Source organism: Lutjanus erythropterus, chromosome 20, assembly GCF_056507025.1.
Source record: "Lutjanus erythropterus isolate fLutEry1 chromosome 20, fLutEry1.hap2, whole genome shotgun sequence".
Classification (NCBI taxonomy): Eukaryota; Metazoa; Chordata; class Actinopteri; order Lutjaniformes; family Lutjanidae; genus Lutjanus; species Lutjanus erythropterus.
The window spans coordinates 26,750,576-26,762,007 of record NC_139336.1 but is presented as its reverse complement, the minus strand read 5'-3'; the positions used below and the strand labels follow the sequence as shown (position 1 = coordinate 26,762,007).

The 11,432-nt window shown below is 42.6% G+C and overlaps 2 protein-coding genes across 2 annotated transcripts; both read left to right on the top strand.

Moving 5' to 3' along the window:
- Positions 1-545: 545 nt before the first annotated feature.
- Positions 546-5,320, top strand: LOC146308611 (dnaJ homolog subfamily B member 5). Its single transcript, XM_084745697.1, has 4 exons — positions 546-930; positions 2,034-2,295; positions 2,603-3,150; positions 4,422-5,320. The coding sequence occupies exons 1-4, from the start codon at positions 823-825 to the stop codon at positions 4,653-4,655; spliced, it is 1,152 nt and encodes a 383-aa protein (XP_084601823.1). The 5' UTR covers positions 546-822; the 3' UTR covers positions 4,656-5,320.
- A 2,529-nt stretch (positions 5,321-7,849) lies between these two features.
- On the top strand, positions 7,850-11,432 carry hwa (huluwa). Its single transcript, XM_084746296.1, has 3 exons — positions 7,850-8,701; positions 9,814-10,012; positions 11,142-11,432. The coding sequence occupies exons 1-3, from the start codon at positions 8,105-8,107 to the stop codon at positions 11,306-11,308; spliced, it is 963 nt and encodes a 320-aa protein (XP_084602422.1). The 5' UTR covers positions 7,850-8,104; the 3' UTR covers positions 11,309-11,432.

Here is an 11,432-nt window from a genome sequence, read left to right as displayed (position 1 = left end):
ACATTAGATTAGGCTAATCAGTTTTTACCAGACCTGGTACTGAGGTAATCCACAAGTAACAGAAAGTAATCAGGTTATATTACTTTAATATTGTGATACTTGGTTTAGGTTACTAATCACATTTAATAGGTAATTAGTACTTGTATGGGAATACATTTTTGAAGTAACCCTCCCAACCCTGCGTATGGGTTCATGATAATTCTTGTCCCTTATTATAAAATATTTCTGAGACAGGTAGTTCAATTCCCTTTATTTTCTCACCCACAGCAAACATATACAGCCTTAATTTGTAAAAATGTGGACTCATGTTCAAGTCTTTGGGGACATTAGGTGACTGTCTGGTGGTTGTCTAGGCAGCCAGCAGGGTCTTTTTTAACTGCATGTCTGCTTGTTCTGTTCTGTTCTTTTCTGTCTGTCTGTGAAAAAGAAAAAAAATAACACTGAGTCGTGACTGTCTGCTCGGCTCTGCCTTCAAGAACTCCGGAAACAAGTCTCGAGATGGAGAAGGAGGCCGCAACATCCGCGTGATCATCCGCGGCGCGCCAATGGCCTTCCACCGCGCGAGCTGAGGACACCGGCATCCCCTGCTGCGCGTGAGGAAGTGGGCGTGGCCGGGGAAAGCTCGGTCACGCTGCGTGGGTGGGAGAGCGGATAGTAAAGGAGCTGCCGCGGCGGTATTTAACAGAGAGCCGAGGAGAGCTCAGGCAGAGAGGACCAACCGACGAACAGGAGATTTCAGCACCAGCGCGACTGGACAGCGACAAGTAGCCTTTTTACCCTTTAAAAAAAAAACTACAAAACCCAGACTTTACAGCAGCCATCATGGTTCTCATCTGGACCCAGTTCGGTGTGAAGCACAAAAATGTCAATGTCAAGTGCAAAGTGCGAGTTATGCACAGAGGAGACAGCTCAGGATCATCTTCATCAGCGGTAAGTACATTTTCTGAGATTTTTTTTTCACCTTAATCAAAGTTAAAAGTTATTCAAATTAGAGTGAAGTGAATACACTGCTATAAAATTTAAGTGTCATACAAGAAATGTTTTATGTGTAAATTCACTGTAAAACAGTAATTTTCTGTGTTTAAAGGAAAAATTAGTTGGATTTGTCCGAGCTGTTCCTAAACGCACCGGAAACATAGTTCATTATTAAGTCTGATTACCAGGACGTTAAATACAGGCGTTTTGGGTTGAAAAAACATCGCGAACACAGCAAAAGAATGATAAAATACGAACATACATACTGTTATAGATTATTGATTATTGTTTATACGAGTCTACACATGCAAAATGTTGCATATTATGTCTTTAATAATCACTGATTGATGTTTGCTGCTGTGGATTCATTCACATGTAAGAGACGCTGTTTCGCGTTCAGCCAATCGCTGCAAAGATTCTCAGTTGTTGGGGGAAGTCTTCACGATTCTCCCCCCTCTTGTCTCACGTTGTGTTGTTGGATATGCAGTTGCACTGCACAGCAGCAGCAGCAGCAGCAGCAGCAGCAGAGATAAGGGGTGTTTTCCCAGAGAGTGTCTTTGCTGGAGGGCTGAATTTTCTTATGCACATTAATAGATACCGTGCAGCAGTTGGTGTGTAGGACGCCCAGTACATCATCCAGTCCTATTCTAGGAGATGAATGTATTAATTCAAATGGTTTATTAGTCATTCATCACCAGCCACTTTGCAGCATCTACATATGCAAGAAAAAAAAAACTTTTTTTCATTTGATCAAACATTTTCCATGGCCCATAAAATATCAGAAAATGTAGAAAAACTGAGATGGTGACTTCCTCAAAACAAAGATATTTGGTTTACTGTTGTACAGAAGAAAGAAACCAGAAAATATTCACATTTGAAAAGCAGAAAGAAGAGAATTTGAACATGCTTCCTTTAAAAATGACTCAAACCAATTAATCAATAATCAAAATAGTTGACAATTCATTTAACAATTGATTAATCGACTAATTGTTGCAGCTATAAAATGAAGATATGACAACTAAACAATCTAATGTTCCATTGTCCTTGTTTCCACACAGGAGAGTAGCAGGTCTGAGCAGGACACGCCCTGCCTGTCCATCAAGCCCACTGCAGGCAAGGACTTCTACAAAGTCCTTGGTGTCTCCCCCGATTCCAACGAGGACGAGATCAAGAAGGCCTACAGGAAGCTGGCGCTCAAGTTCCACCCTGACAAGAACAGCGACGCCGACGCCGAGGACAAGTTCAAAGAGATCGCCGAGGCCTACGAGGTCCTGACTGATCCCAAGAAGAGGAGCATTTACGACCAGTTTGGAGAAGAAGGTGAGCATGAGGGCGTTAAATGCCTGAAATAGTAACTGCCAGCTGGCTAATTGCTGTAGCAAAGCCTGGTGCATTAACTATTCATGTCAACATGGAGGCTAAAAACAGGCTAAACACTTCCACTCTTATTAAAGCAGCTAAACATGTGCAGCAGAGACAGCTGTAAGGCTGATGAATAATTCAAGGAGCAATGAAAGAGTTTCCTGAAAACTCCTAAACAGCAGATGTCGAGTAAACTTTCTAGAAGGAGAATGAGAATGCAAGTTTTAATGAATTTAACTGAACTCTTTGTTTTCTCTCTTTTTAGGCCTTAAAAATGGAATGTCCATGGCAGGCCAGGGCAACATCTTCCGCAATAATTTCCATGGCGATCCCCACGCCACCTTCTCCTCCTTCTTCCATGGCTCCGACCACTTCGACATCTTCTTCGGCTCCGACAGCGAAGAAGACCTCTTCAACCCCTTCAGACGCTTCCCCTTCAGCCACGTGGGCGGGTTCTCCGGCCACGAGGGCGGCCTGCGCCGAGGCCAGCGGCGGCTGCAGGGCGACGAGGTGGTGCACGACCTGCTGGTGACCCTGGAGGAGGTGCTGCACGGCTGCACGAAGCACGTGAAGATCACCCGCAGCCGCCTCAACCCCGACAGCCGCAGCCTGCGGTCCGAAGAGAAGGTGCTGAACGTGGTGGTGAAGAAGGGCTGGAAGGCGGGGACGAGGATCACCTTCCCCAGGGAGGGAGACGAGACGCCCAACAGCACCCCCGCTGACATCACCTTTATCATCAAGGACCAGGAGCACTTGCAGTACAAGAGAGACGGCTCCAACATCGTCTACACTGCCAAGATCACCCTCAAAGAGGTGAGTTTGGTGCATTTACATCAGGATTATTTTCATTATCAATTCATTTTCTGATCGATTAGTCTATAGAATGACAAAAAAGCCCAACTAGCAGTCCAAAACCCAAAGACTCTTCACATTTTTACTTGAAAAATGACTGAAACAATTGAGCAATTAATCGTTTAGACTTTAAAATGTTGAAAATCTATGAAAAATGCCCATCAAAATTTCCCCGGTGTCCCAAAGTGACCTCTTCAAATAGCTTCTTTTGTCCAACCAGCAGTCAAAAACTTCATTTACTATCATAAATAACAAAGAAAAGCCTCAAATCCTAACATTTAAGAAGTTGGAATCAGCAAAAATTTGATATTTTTGCTTGAAAAATGTCTGTTAGGGTTAAGAGCTTGACTCCCATTGGTCCTGAACAAGTGAATTATTTATTATAAAACATGTCACTGCTCTATAAGTAGCTATACGATGTAAATCTGCCAACCACTACTCCTACTACTACTACTCCCACTGCCTCTCCTTTATATAACCGTTGAATGATGCATTCTCTGAAAAATCGATTACTGAAAGGCATCAATAAGACATAAGGCAGCAGGTTCGATCTCTGCCAGACGCAGGAAGGTAAAATCTTTGAATGCAAGTATTAGAACAGAACACGGTGTTCTGAACCCCCAGCTTCCAATGGGCTGCTTACAGACCCCCGCTAACAGAACAGCAGCAGCAGCCTGCCAACGCCTCGGTTACCTCATCAGCCCCTGCAGAGTGAGGAGAGAGCAGCGAGCTAAATTTAGCCTCGGCTCCGACTGCCCCCACGAATCGCACTTCACTCTCCCTCTCAGCTACTATGTGTGCTGCAGACTCCTCTGCCTCTTTTTTGGCTCCCGCTCCGTCGCTGGCTCTCACTTCTAGCAGCCCACGCGCAGATTAGCAGGGTAGCAGTCACAGAGACTGGCATTTCAAAGAGCTCCTCCATCTTTCCTGTGGCTCCTTTCAGTCACTGAAGCACTTAACTCCCACACAGAGCCAGCAAATAGGCCAACGATTATAACATCTGTAACACCGGTTTGTTGCATAACAGAAAATCTTTATGCTTTGACAAAGACAGACGCTCCATATTTATCTGTTATGCAACTTGATGCTTTTAAAGATCAGGCATTTAATTGATTTTTTTTACGGTTTGGAGTGTACTTCACACCAGTCAGGCCACTTATGAAACCTGTTCTAAATATAACAGGTCTCCAGCTTGACTAACCTGCTCTTTTCTTTTTCTCCCCCTCCTCCAGGCTCTCTGCGGCTGCACCGTTAACGTCCCAACCCTCGACAACCGGATGATGCCTCTACCCTGCAGCGACGTTATCAAACCAGGTGCTGTGCGGCGGCTGAGGGGCGAGGGTCTGCCCCTGCCCAAGAGCCCGTCGCAGCGGGGCGACTTGGTGGTGGAGTTCCAGGTGCTCTTCCCCGACAGGATCCCACCGCAGTCCCGCGAGATCATCAAGCACAGCCTGGCCCAGTGCTAGCCTGCTTTTTTTTATCTACTGATTGACGCAGCTTCACCATGTGTGTATGTTGTTATCAATTCACAAACACAGCCTTGCCCAAGGTGCTAGCATCACAACCAATCACAACCTCTTATTGTGTTTGGAAATGGCACGTAGAGCTTAGGTGAGTTCAGCGAGGCGGTGACTTTCTGCAGGCACGACGGTGCCACCTGTGCAGTGAGTTGAGAACTGATGAATGGGGTCTTTGGTATCTGAGGGCGTCCATTGACTCAGCAGCCTTTCTCTATGAATGAAAAGGTGATCTGTACTGTTATACTTGCAAACCTTCAGCAGGATATCAGTGTGCTATTCAAGTCTGTATAGACTTCCTTAAGCCTGAATGGTAGAAACATGCTTAGATAAAAAACAAAAAAAACAAAAAACTTTATTATTAGAGTTATATGGTGTTCATATGACTGATCTTTTGCATTGATTTATTACAATAGCAAAAATATACTTGTGTACAAAGATCTACTTTGTGTACAAAATGCAAAAACATTGTCTCTAAGAGAGATGCATCTGTCAAATGTTCTATTGAATTATTTGAAATGTTTGTACATATTCTGCAGCGTTGGTGTATTATTTACTTGATAGAGAGAGACATGTTTTAAAGCATGAAAAATAAAGAAAAACACTGAATTTGACTTCTGGTCTCCATCGTTCTTTGTGATAAACGTGTTTTCTAAGACAGAGACAGCATACTTGTGTGTGTGGACTACAGAAGTCCTCAATAAATCAGACTAGTGGTGGAATGTAAGTAAGCAGACCTACTTGAGTATGTCAAGGTACTTGTATTTCAATTTTACTTACATTATTTTACTACATCTCAGAGGCAAAGACAGATAAATATCAAAATACACAAGAATATACTAGGATACACATTAAATATATTTAAAAATATGAAATATAAACTGTACTTTAAACGAGTGGGAGTATAAAGATAAAGATGTACAAATTATCCACTGAAGGAGCAAAACAGAAAACTACTCTATGGTTCCTGCATGACACTGTTCTCAACAAGATCATCTTGAGTAAACAGGTCATTTTCTCTGGTAAGTTGAGTTTTTGAGCACCACATGCCACATGCCATCTAGTCCCGTTATACTGGAGAGGAGGCAGACATCTCCAAAACTCTGCAGCTCACATCAAAATTATATAGATGAATAAACAGCACCACAGGTAGGAGGAAAGATGTGTGTTTTTGATGTTGGGGTGAACTGTCCCTTTAACAGAGTATGTGAAACAAAGGTGGGAGAAGAAAATGCAGATAGAACAGAGCAGAATAACAGGAGAGATGTGCACTGACGCCCGGGAAACTAAAATCTCCTCCACAGACCCGTTATCTTGGAGAGAGAGAAAGAGACTTATGCTGGAAGAGCATGATTCATTTCTTCATCACTCGTAAACAGAAATCCAAACAAATGAGGACGACGCTGCCATGTTGGAAGGAATGTGGGACAACAGTTGTCTGAGTTGTTGGCGATTCAGTTCAACAGTGGTGCAGCAGTGAATATATTCTGTACTTGTCCCCTTATCAAGTCATTATGAGAAGCGTTTAAAAATAAAAATCTCCAACAGCCGTACACCTTAGACTCACCTCGAAAGGACTTAAACACCAGTGATACTTACAACTTAAGATCTTTATGATAGTTAGCAAGAAAACTATTACAAACTGCTGGCTTCAGAAACATTGCCTCCCGGTGGACACTTGCATATATATTGAGAACTGGATACATCAAATGGGGACCTATAATCTGAGGCAACAAAAGAAACAAAGGGAAGACTGTGCATAAAAAATTGGCACTTTGTAGCTCCTAAGCAATTATTTTTGCAAATGCCCTTTTCCAGAGGTTTTCAAAGTGGGAGGTTGAAATTGCCAGGGGGGCTCCAAACAGTTCCAGGGTGAGTGGAAATAAAAATAGTATTACATTAATCATCAAAAGGAGGTAACACAGATTAGTCTAAATGTGTCTAAATGACTTTGTTAAAGAGATGCAGCAGATACAAGGACACAGTGTTTTTCCAACTTTCTCAAAGTCAGAAAATACAAACCCGCACATTCCAAAAAAGTTGGTTTGTTGTTATATAATAAAAACAGAATGCAATGATTTGCAAATCATTTTGCAGGATATACAAGATATTTAATGTTCGATCTGATAAACTTTATTGTTTTTTTGGTAAATATAAGCGTTCTCTGGTCTGACGAGTCCACGTTTGAGGAAATCATGGATGTCCTGACCTCCGGGCTAAAGAGGAAAAGGACCATCCAGATTGTTACCAGCGCTGACTTCAAAAGACAGCGTCTGTGATGGTATGGAGGTGTGTTAGCGCCCATGGCATCATGGGTAACTGTCACATCTGTGAAGGCTCCATTAATGCTGAAAGGTACATACAGGTTTTGGAGCAACATATGCTGCCATACAGACGCCTTGCTTATTTCAGCAAGACAATGTCAAGACACATTCTGCTCATGTCACAACAGCGTGGCTTCATAGTAAAAGAGTTCAGGCACTAGACTGACCTGCCTGCAGTCCAGACCTGTCTCCCACTGACTGTGTTTGGTGCATTATGAAGCACAAAATACAACAACAGAGACCCCGGACCATTGAGCACCTGAAGTCGTGTATCAAGCAAGATCACAAGTACTCTAACATTTAGTATCCTCAGTTCCTAAACAAGAAAAGAAAACGCTGTATCACAGTGGTAAACATGCTCCTGTCCTTACTTTTTTGGAAAATATTGGAGGCATTAGATTCGGAATGAGTGTATATTTACAAAAAACATTCAAATTAATCAGTTTGAGCATTAAGTATCTTGTCTTTGTACTGTATTCAGTTGAATATATTGTTCAAAAGTATTTTATAGACATTGCATTCGATTTTTATGTGTTTTACTGAAGTTACAGCTTTTATGAAATTGTGGGTTTGTGCATTCAATTATTAGTAGACATTTTTACTTTAGCATTCTTCTTCCACTACTGAATTAAGCACTGCAGTCCTTAGAAATCTCATTTCAGGGCATGAAGATCCTCACTGCAGTGATGCAGGTTTCTGACAACCTGCTGCCACCTAGTGGCGACTGTTTGCTCTGACAACATCCTGCACATAACAGGACACACCTGTTGCTGTGTTTACCTGCGAGGCTGCCAACTGACAGCTCGTTGCATAACGTTAGTCGTCCCACATCAAGCTCTTGCTTCGTTAACACTGTCTAAAACGATGAGGACAAGAGGAATAAAAGACAACAGTGAGATCTGGAGTCTGTTTGCGTGTGAGAAACGGGCTGCCACGTTGCTATTAGATAGAAAACACAAAGTAGTCCACGTTGATTGACACACAGAGCCACCTGTGCGTTCAGAGACAACGCGAATCTCAGCCGAGATCAGCTTAATTCTCTAAAAATTCACCCTCCATGTCCTCTGGGATGAAATGTCGCAGATAATAAGTCAGAGTCCTGCAGCACCAGATGTGACTGAAGGTTACCCTGTGACTAACCTGACTTTGGTCGTCCTGCTGCTGATCCCCTGCGTGGTCGTCCTGCTGCTGCTCAACTGTCTCTTTCTGGGTTATAAGTTACTGATCCTGTCCAAGAGGAGCGGCAGACAGAAGCGAGAGGACACGGAGGAGATGCTGCTGCAGTCCACCCTGCACAGAGTCAGACACGTCCCCGACCTGGCCTGTCCCCCGCTGCACGACGGGAGGAGAGCCTACATGTCTCTGTCCGAGCCCGTCCTTCCGCATCCCGTCACCTCCTCCCGGGCTTCGTCCAGGGAGAGGGCCGCCGGGCTGGAGCACCGGTTCAGGCTCCTCAGGCCAGACGGGGCCACCGGCTCAGGGTCCCTGAGGGCGCCCAGCACCATCCGGGCCACCCCGTCCCCTGCGGCCGGGTTCAGCCCGAGACTGGACCTGCCCTCCGGATCACGGACCGGTAAAGCAGGCTGGTGTAGAAGTGCACCAGTTCTGCTGCAGTCCAGTGATTCAGAGGCTGAAACCAGAGTGAACCTGGTTCCTCCAAACTCTCCAACAGTGAGTGGAAACACAGAGTCAGGGGTCAGTTCTGAGGTTGTACAGATGGTCTGATTAGTCTAACTTCTGCTGCAAACTTTGCTTTTATGCTACAAACAAAAACATTAAAGTTCTGTCAGTGATGCAGGTTTTAGTGATTGTACTCAGAGACATGGGCGGACTAAGCTGCCCCGGGGCAAAACTGAACCCTCGGGGTGGAGAGGAAAAAAAAACAAAACAATAAATCATAGAGTTGTGATATTTTGCCTGACTACTGTATTTATATATGGACACCAAGTATTGATCTTATATTAAATTACTAATATTGCAAATACAAAATAGTTTTTACTAACTGGTACTAGACCTTTTTTTTAATGAGATAGAAACAAAAGATACTTATTATGAAAAAGAAATCATACAGAACAGCCCAAATGTGTGATTTGTGTAAAACGACATTTGGCAGTGTGGGGACTGATGTTTTTCCCAGTAATCCCTTTAGAGAGACCCTTTTAATATTTCTGTTGTAGCCTGAAAAAGCAAAGTTAGGCTGTCATGCTTCAATTGCAGAGTGTCTACAGGATAAAATAAATAAATAAATAAATAAATAAATCTTGGATTTGATTAGAAGTAAGTAAACTAAACGGAGGCACTAACCTATGTTATGTAACCTTATAGCCCATAATCTCGATTGGCTGGTTTTGATTTAAATCTGTTACAGCCTCCTTTATGTGTCCAGGTTTCAGGCATCAATGTCTTGTATTTAACACCCTCACATTTCCAGTCATTAGTATATTGGTGTATCTCAGCTGTCACTGCAGCTCTCTGCTTCTCCTTTTACTGTTCAGGTGCTGCAGTCTGCAGTGATCAGTCTGTGTTCAATAAGCCTTTCTGATGTGTGTGTTTCTGTAGGTGGAGCTCTTTTCTGTGTTGGCTCTCACTGTTTATACTAACTACCCTGCTAATTTGGTTTATTCCAAACAAACAGAAAAAGTAAAACCTACATCATACATTTAAAACTTAAAAAGAAAAAAGAATAAATGTCCAGCAAAGATTCAACCTGCTGTAAAAAGTTTTTAATTAATTAATGTTCCTAATCCACAGTGTGAGCTCTGTGTGTTTTCCTTTGTTCACAGCAGGAGACAGAAGATGTGGGTCACATTCGTCAGAGCAGCACGTACCACATGCTGACAGATGTGAATCCAGGTGTTGCGGTGCACGTGTTTGACAAAGTGGACATGGAGTGCGAGTACACCTGCCCGCCTTCAGAGGCGTCCTGCCTGAACACGTCTGCAGTGGGTCCTGGACTGGACAGCGACTTCGGTGCGAGTGCAGGTAAACTTCAGTCTGCTTCAGCTGCGCTCTGATCAATATTATTAATAAGTGATGTTACTGCTGGATAAAACAAGAAGAGAGAGGGGACAGTGTGGTGAGAAAAGGGTTTCATAATGTTGAGTAACAGGGTGACAAGAGGAAGCACCGCACATCAGTCATCATCCACAAATTATCTTTCTGAATGAAGTCTGGTGGGTGGAAAAACCATTTAAAGGTCTGATTTTTTACTTGCCAACTGTTTTGGTAATCAATTAATCAGATTGGATCTTTTTTTTAAAGAAACTGTTCCATATTCTCAGATTTCATCTCTTCAGATATTAATATTTTCTGGTTTCTTTCTTTCTTTAATCATAAAAATGATTGGCAGATTAATTGATCATGAAAATCATCATTAGATGCAGCTCTACAAAGATGTTTTCTATAGTCTGTAGATTCTGATGTGTAGGCCAGAACATCTCTGCAGCGATAACTTAATACAATAATCTCACTAACAAAAGTTGGGATTTTATCAAATATAACACTAGAGCTTGAGATCTGGACCCGAACCGGGCTTATTTCTCACATATTTCATCAGGTTCAGGCTGTACTTCATTTATTTACTTATTTATTTTAATTTTTCTCCACACTTTAGTCATCGCCATTTACAATTCCCTCCATGTACTGTCCCTGTCACTGAAAACTCTGACTGTTTGGTGCAGAGAGGGAAGCTTGTTAAGAAAAATGTCGGGCTGTAATCGGGTTCAGGCTGAAACATGCTAACAAGGGTCAGGTTCAGGTCGGTTTCGGACAATCTGCAATCTGAAAATTGCAGCAGGCCATATAGTGATTTTGATAAAATTTAAATTTATTGTTCGGCCCGAGTGCAGCTTGACGGCAGAAAGACGTTTTCACGTTGATCTGCTGAAGAGAAACATGATTGTGTGACAATTACCAGTTGGGAATCCAATCAGGATCCATTAAGCAACTTGTGACATGGAAACTTGAGAAGTGACTTTCCAGAGACGTGCAGTATCAGTTATATCTGTGGAAAGAACAGTATTTGCAAATAAGACACATTATCACTCAAATCAGAGTAGTTTTATCTAACAAATATATGGATACAGAGACATATAACATAGTTTGTTTTCAGGTGTGTCCCTGCGGATCCTGTCGGCAGACAGTGACGGTCTGTCCAACGGCGTCCTGTCTTCAGCCCTGGAGTGGGATTATTACGACCCGTGTTACGTCAGACAGAATAATGTCCCCAAACACAAAAACCACAGACCTGTGATACACACCAAACAGTACTGGGTCTAACACATCACAACTGTCAGTGTGATGAGTCGTTTTAATGTTTATTTAATTTTTATTACTTATTTATTTAATTTAAATAACATGTGCACATTTTATTTTATATATTTATTTAGTTTGTGTCACTTAT

Excerpts from the sequence above, each read along its gene's own strand:
- LOC146308611 (XM_084745697.1), top strand. The coding sequence starts at position 823 with ATGGTTCTCATCTGGACCCAGTTCGGTGTGAAGCACAAAAATGTCAAT. Across the intron at positions 931-2,033 it reads CAGGATCATCTTCATCAGCG|GAGAGTAGCAGGTCTGAGCA; the intron begins GTAAGTACATTT and ends GTTTCCACACAG. Across the intron at positions 2,296-2,602 it reads CGACCAGTTTGGAGAAGAAG|GCCTTAAAAATGGAATGTCC; the intron begins GTGAGCATGAGG and ends CTCTCTTTTTAG.
- hwa (XM_084746296.1), top strand. The coding sequence starts at position 8,105 with ATGTCGCAGATAATAAGTCAGAGTCCTGCAGCACCAGATGTGACTGAA. Across the intron at positions 8,702-9,813 it reads TTCCTCCAAACTCTCCAACA|CAGGAGACAGAAGATGTGGG; the intron begins GTGAGTGGAAAC and ends CTTTGTTCACAG. Across the intron at positions 10,013-11,141 it reads CGACTTCGGTGCGAGTGCAG|GTGTGTCCCTGCGGATCCTG; the intron begins GTAAACTTCAGT and ends GTTTGTTTTCAG.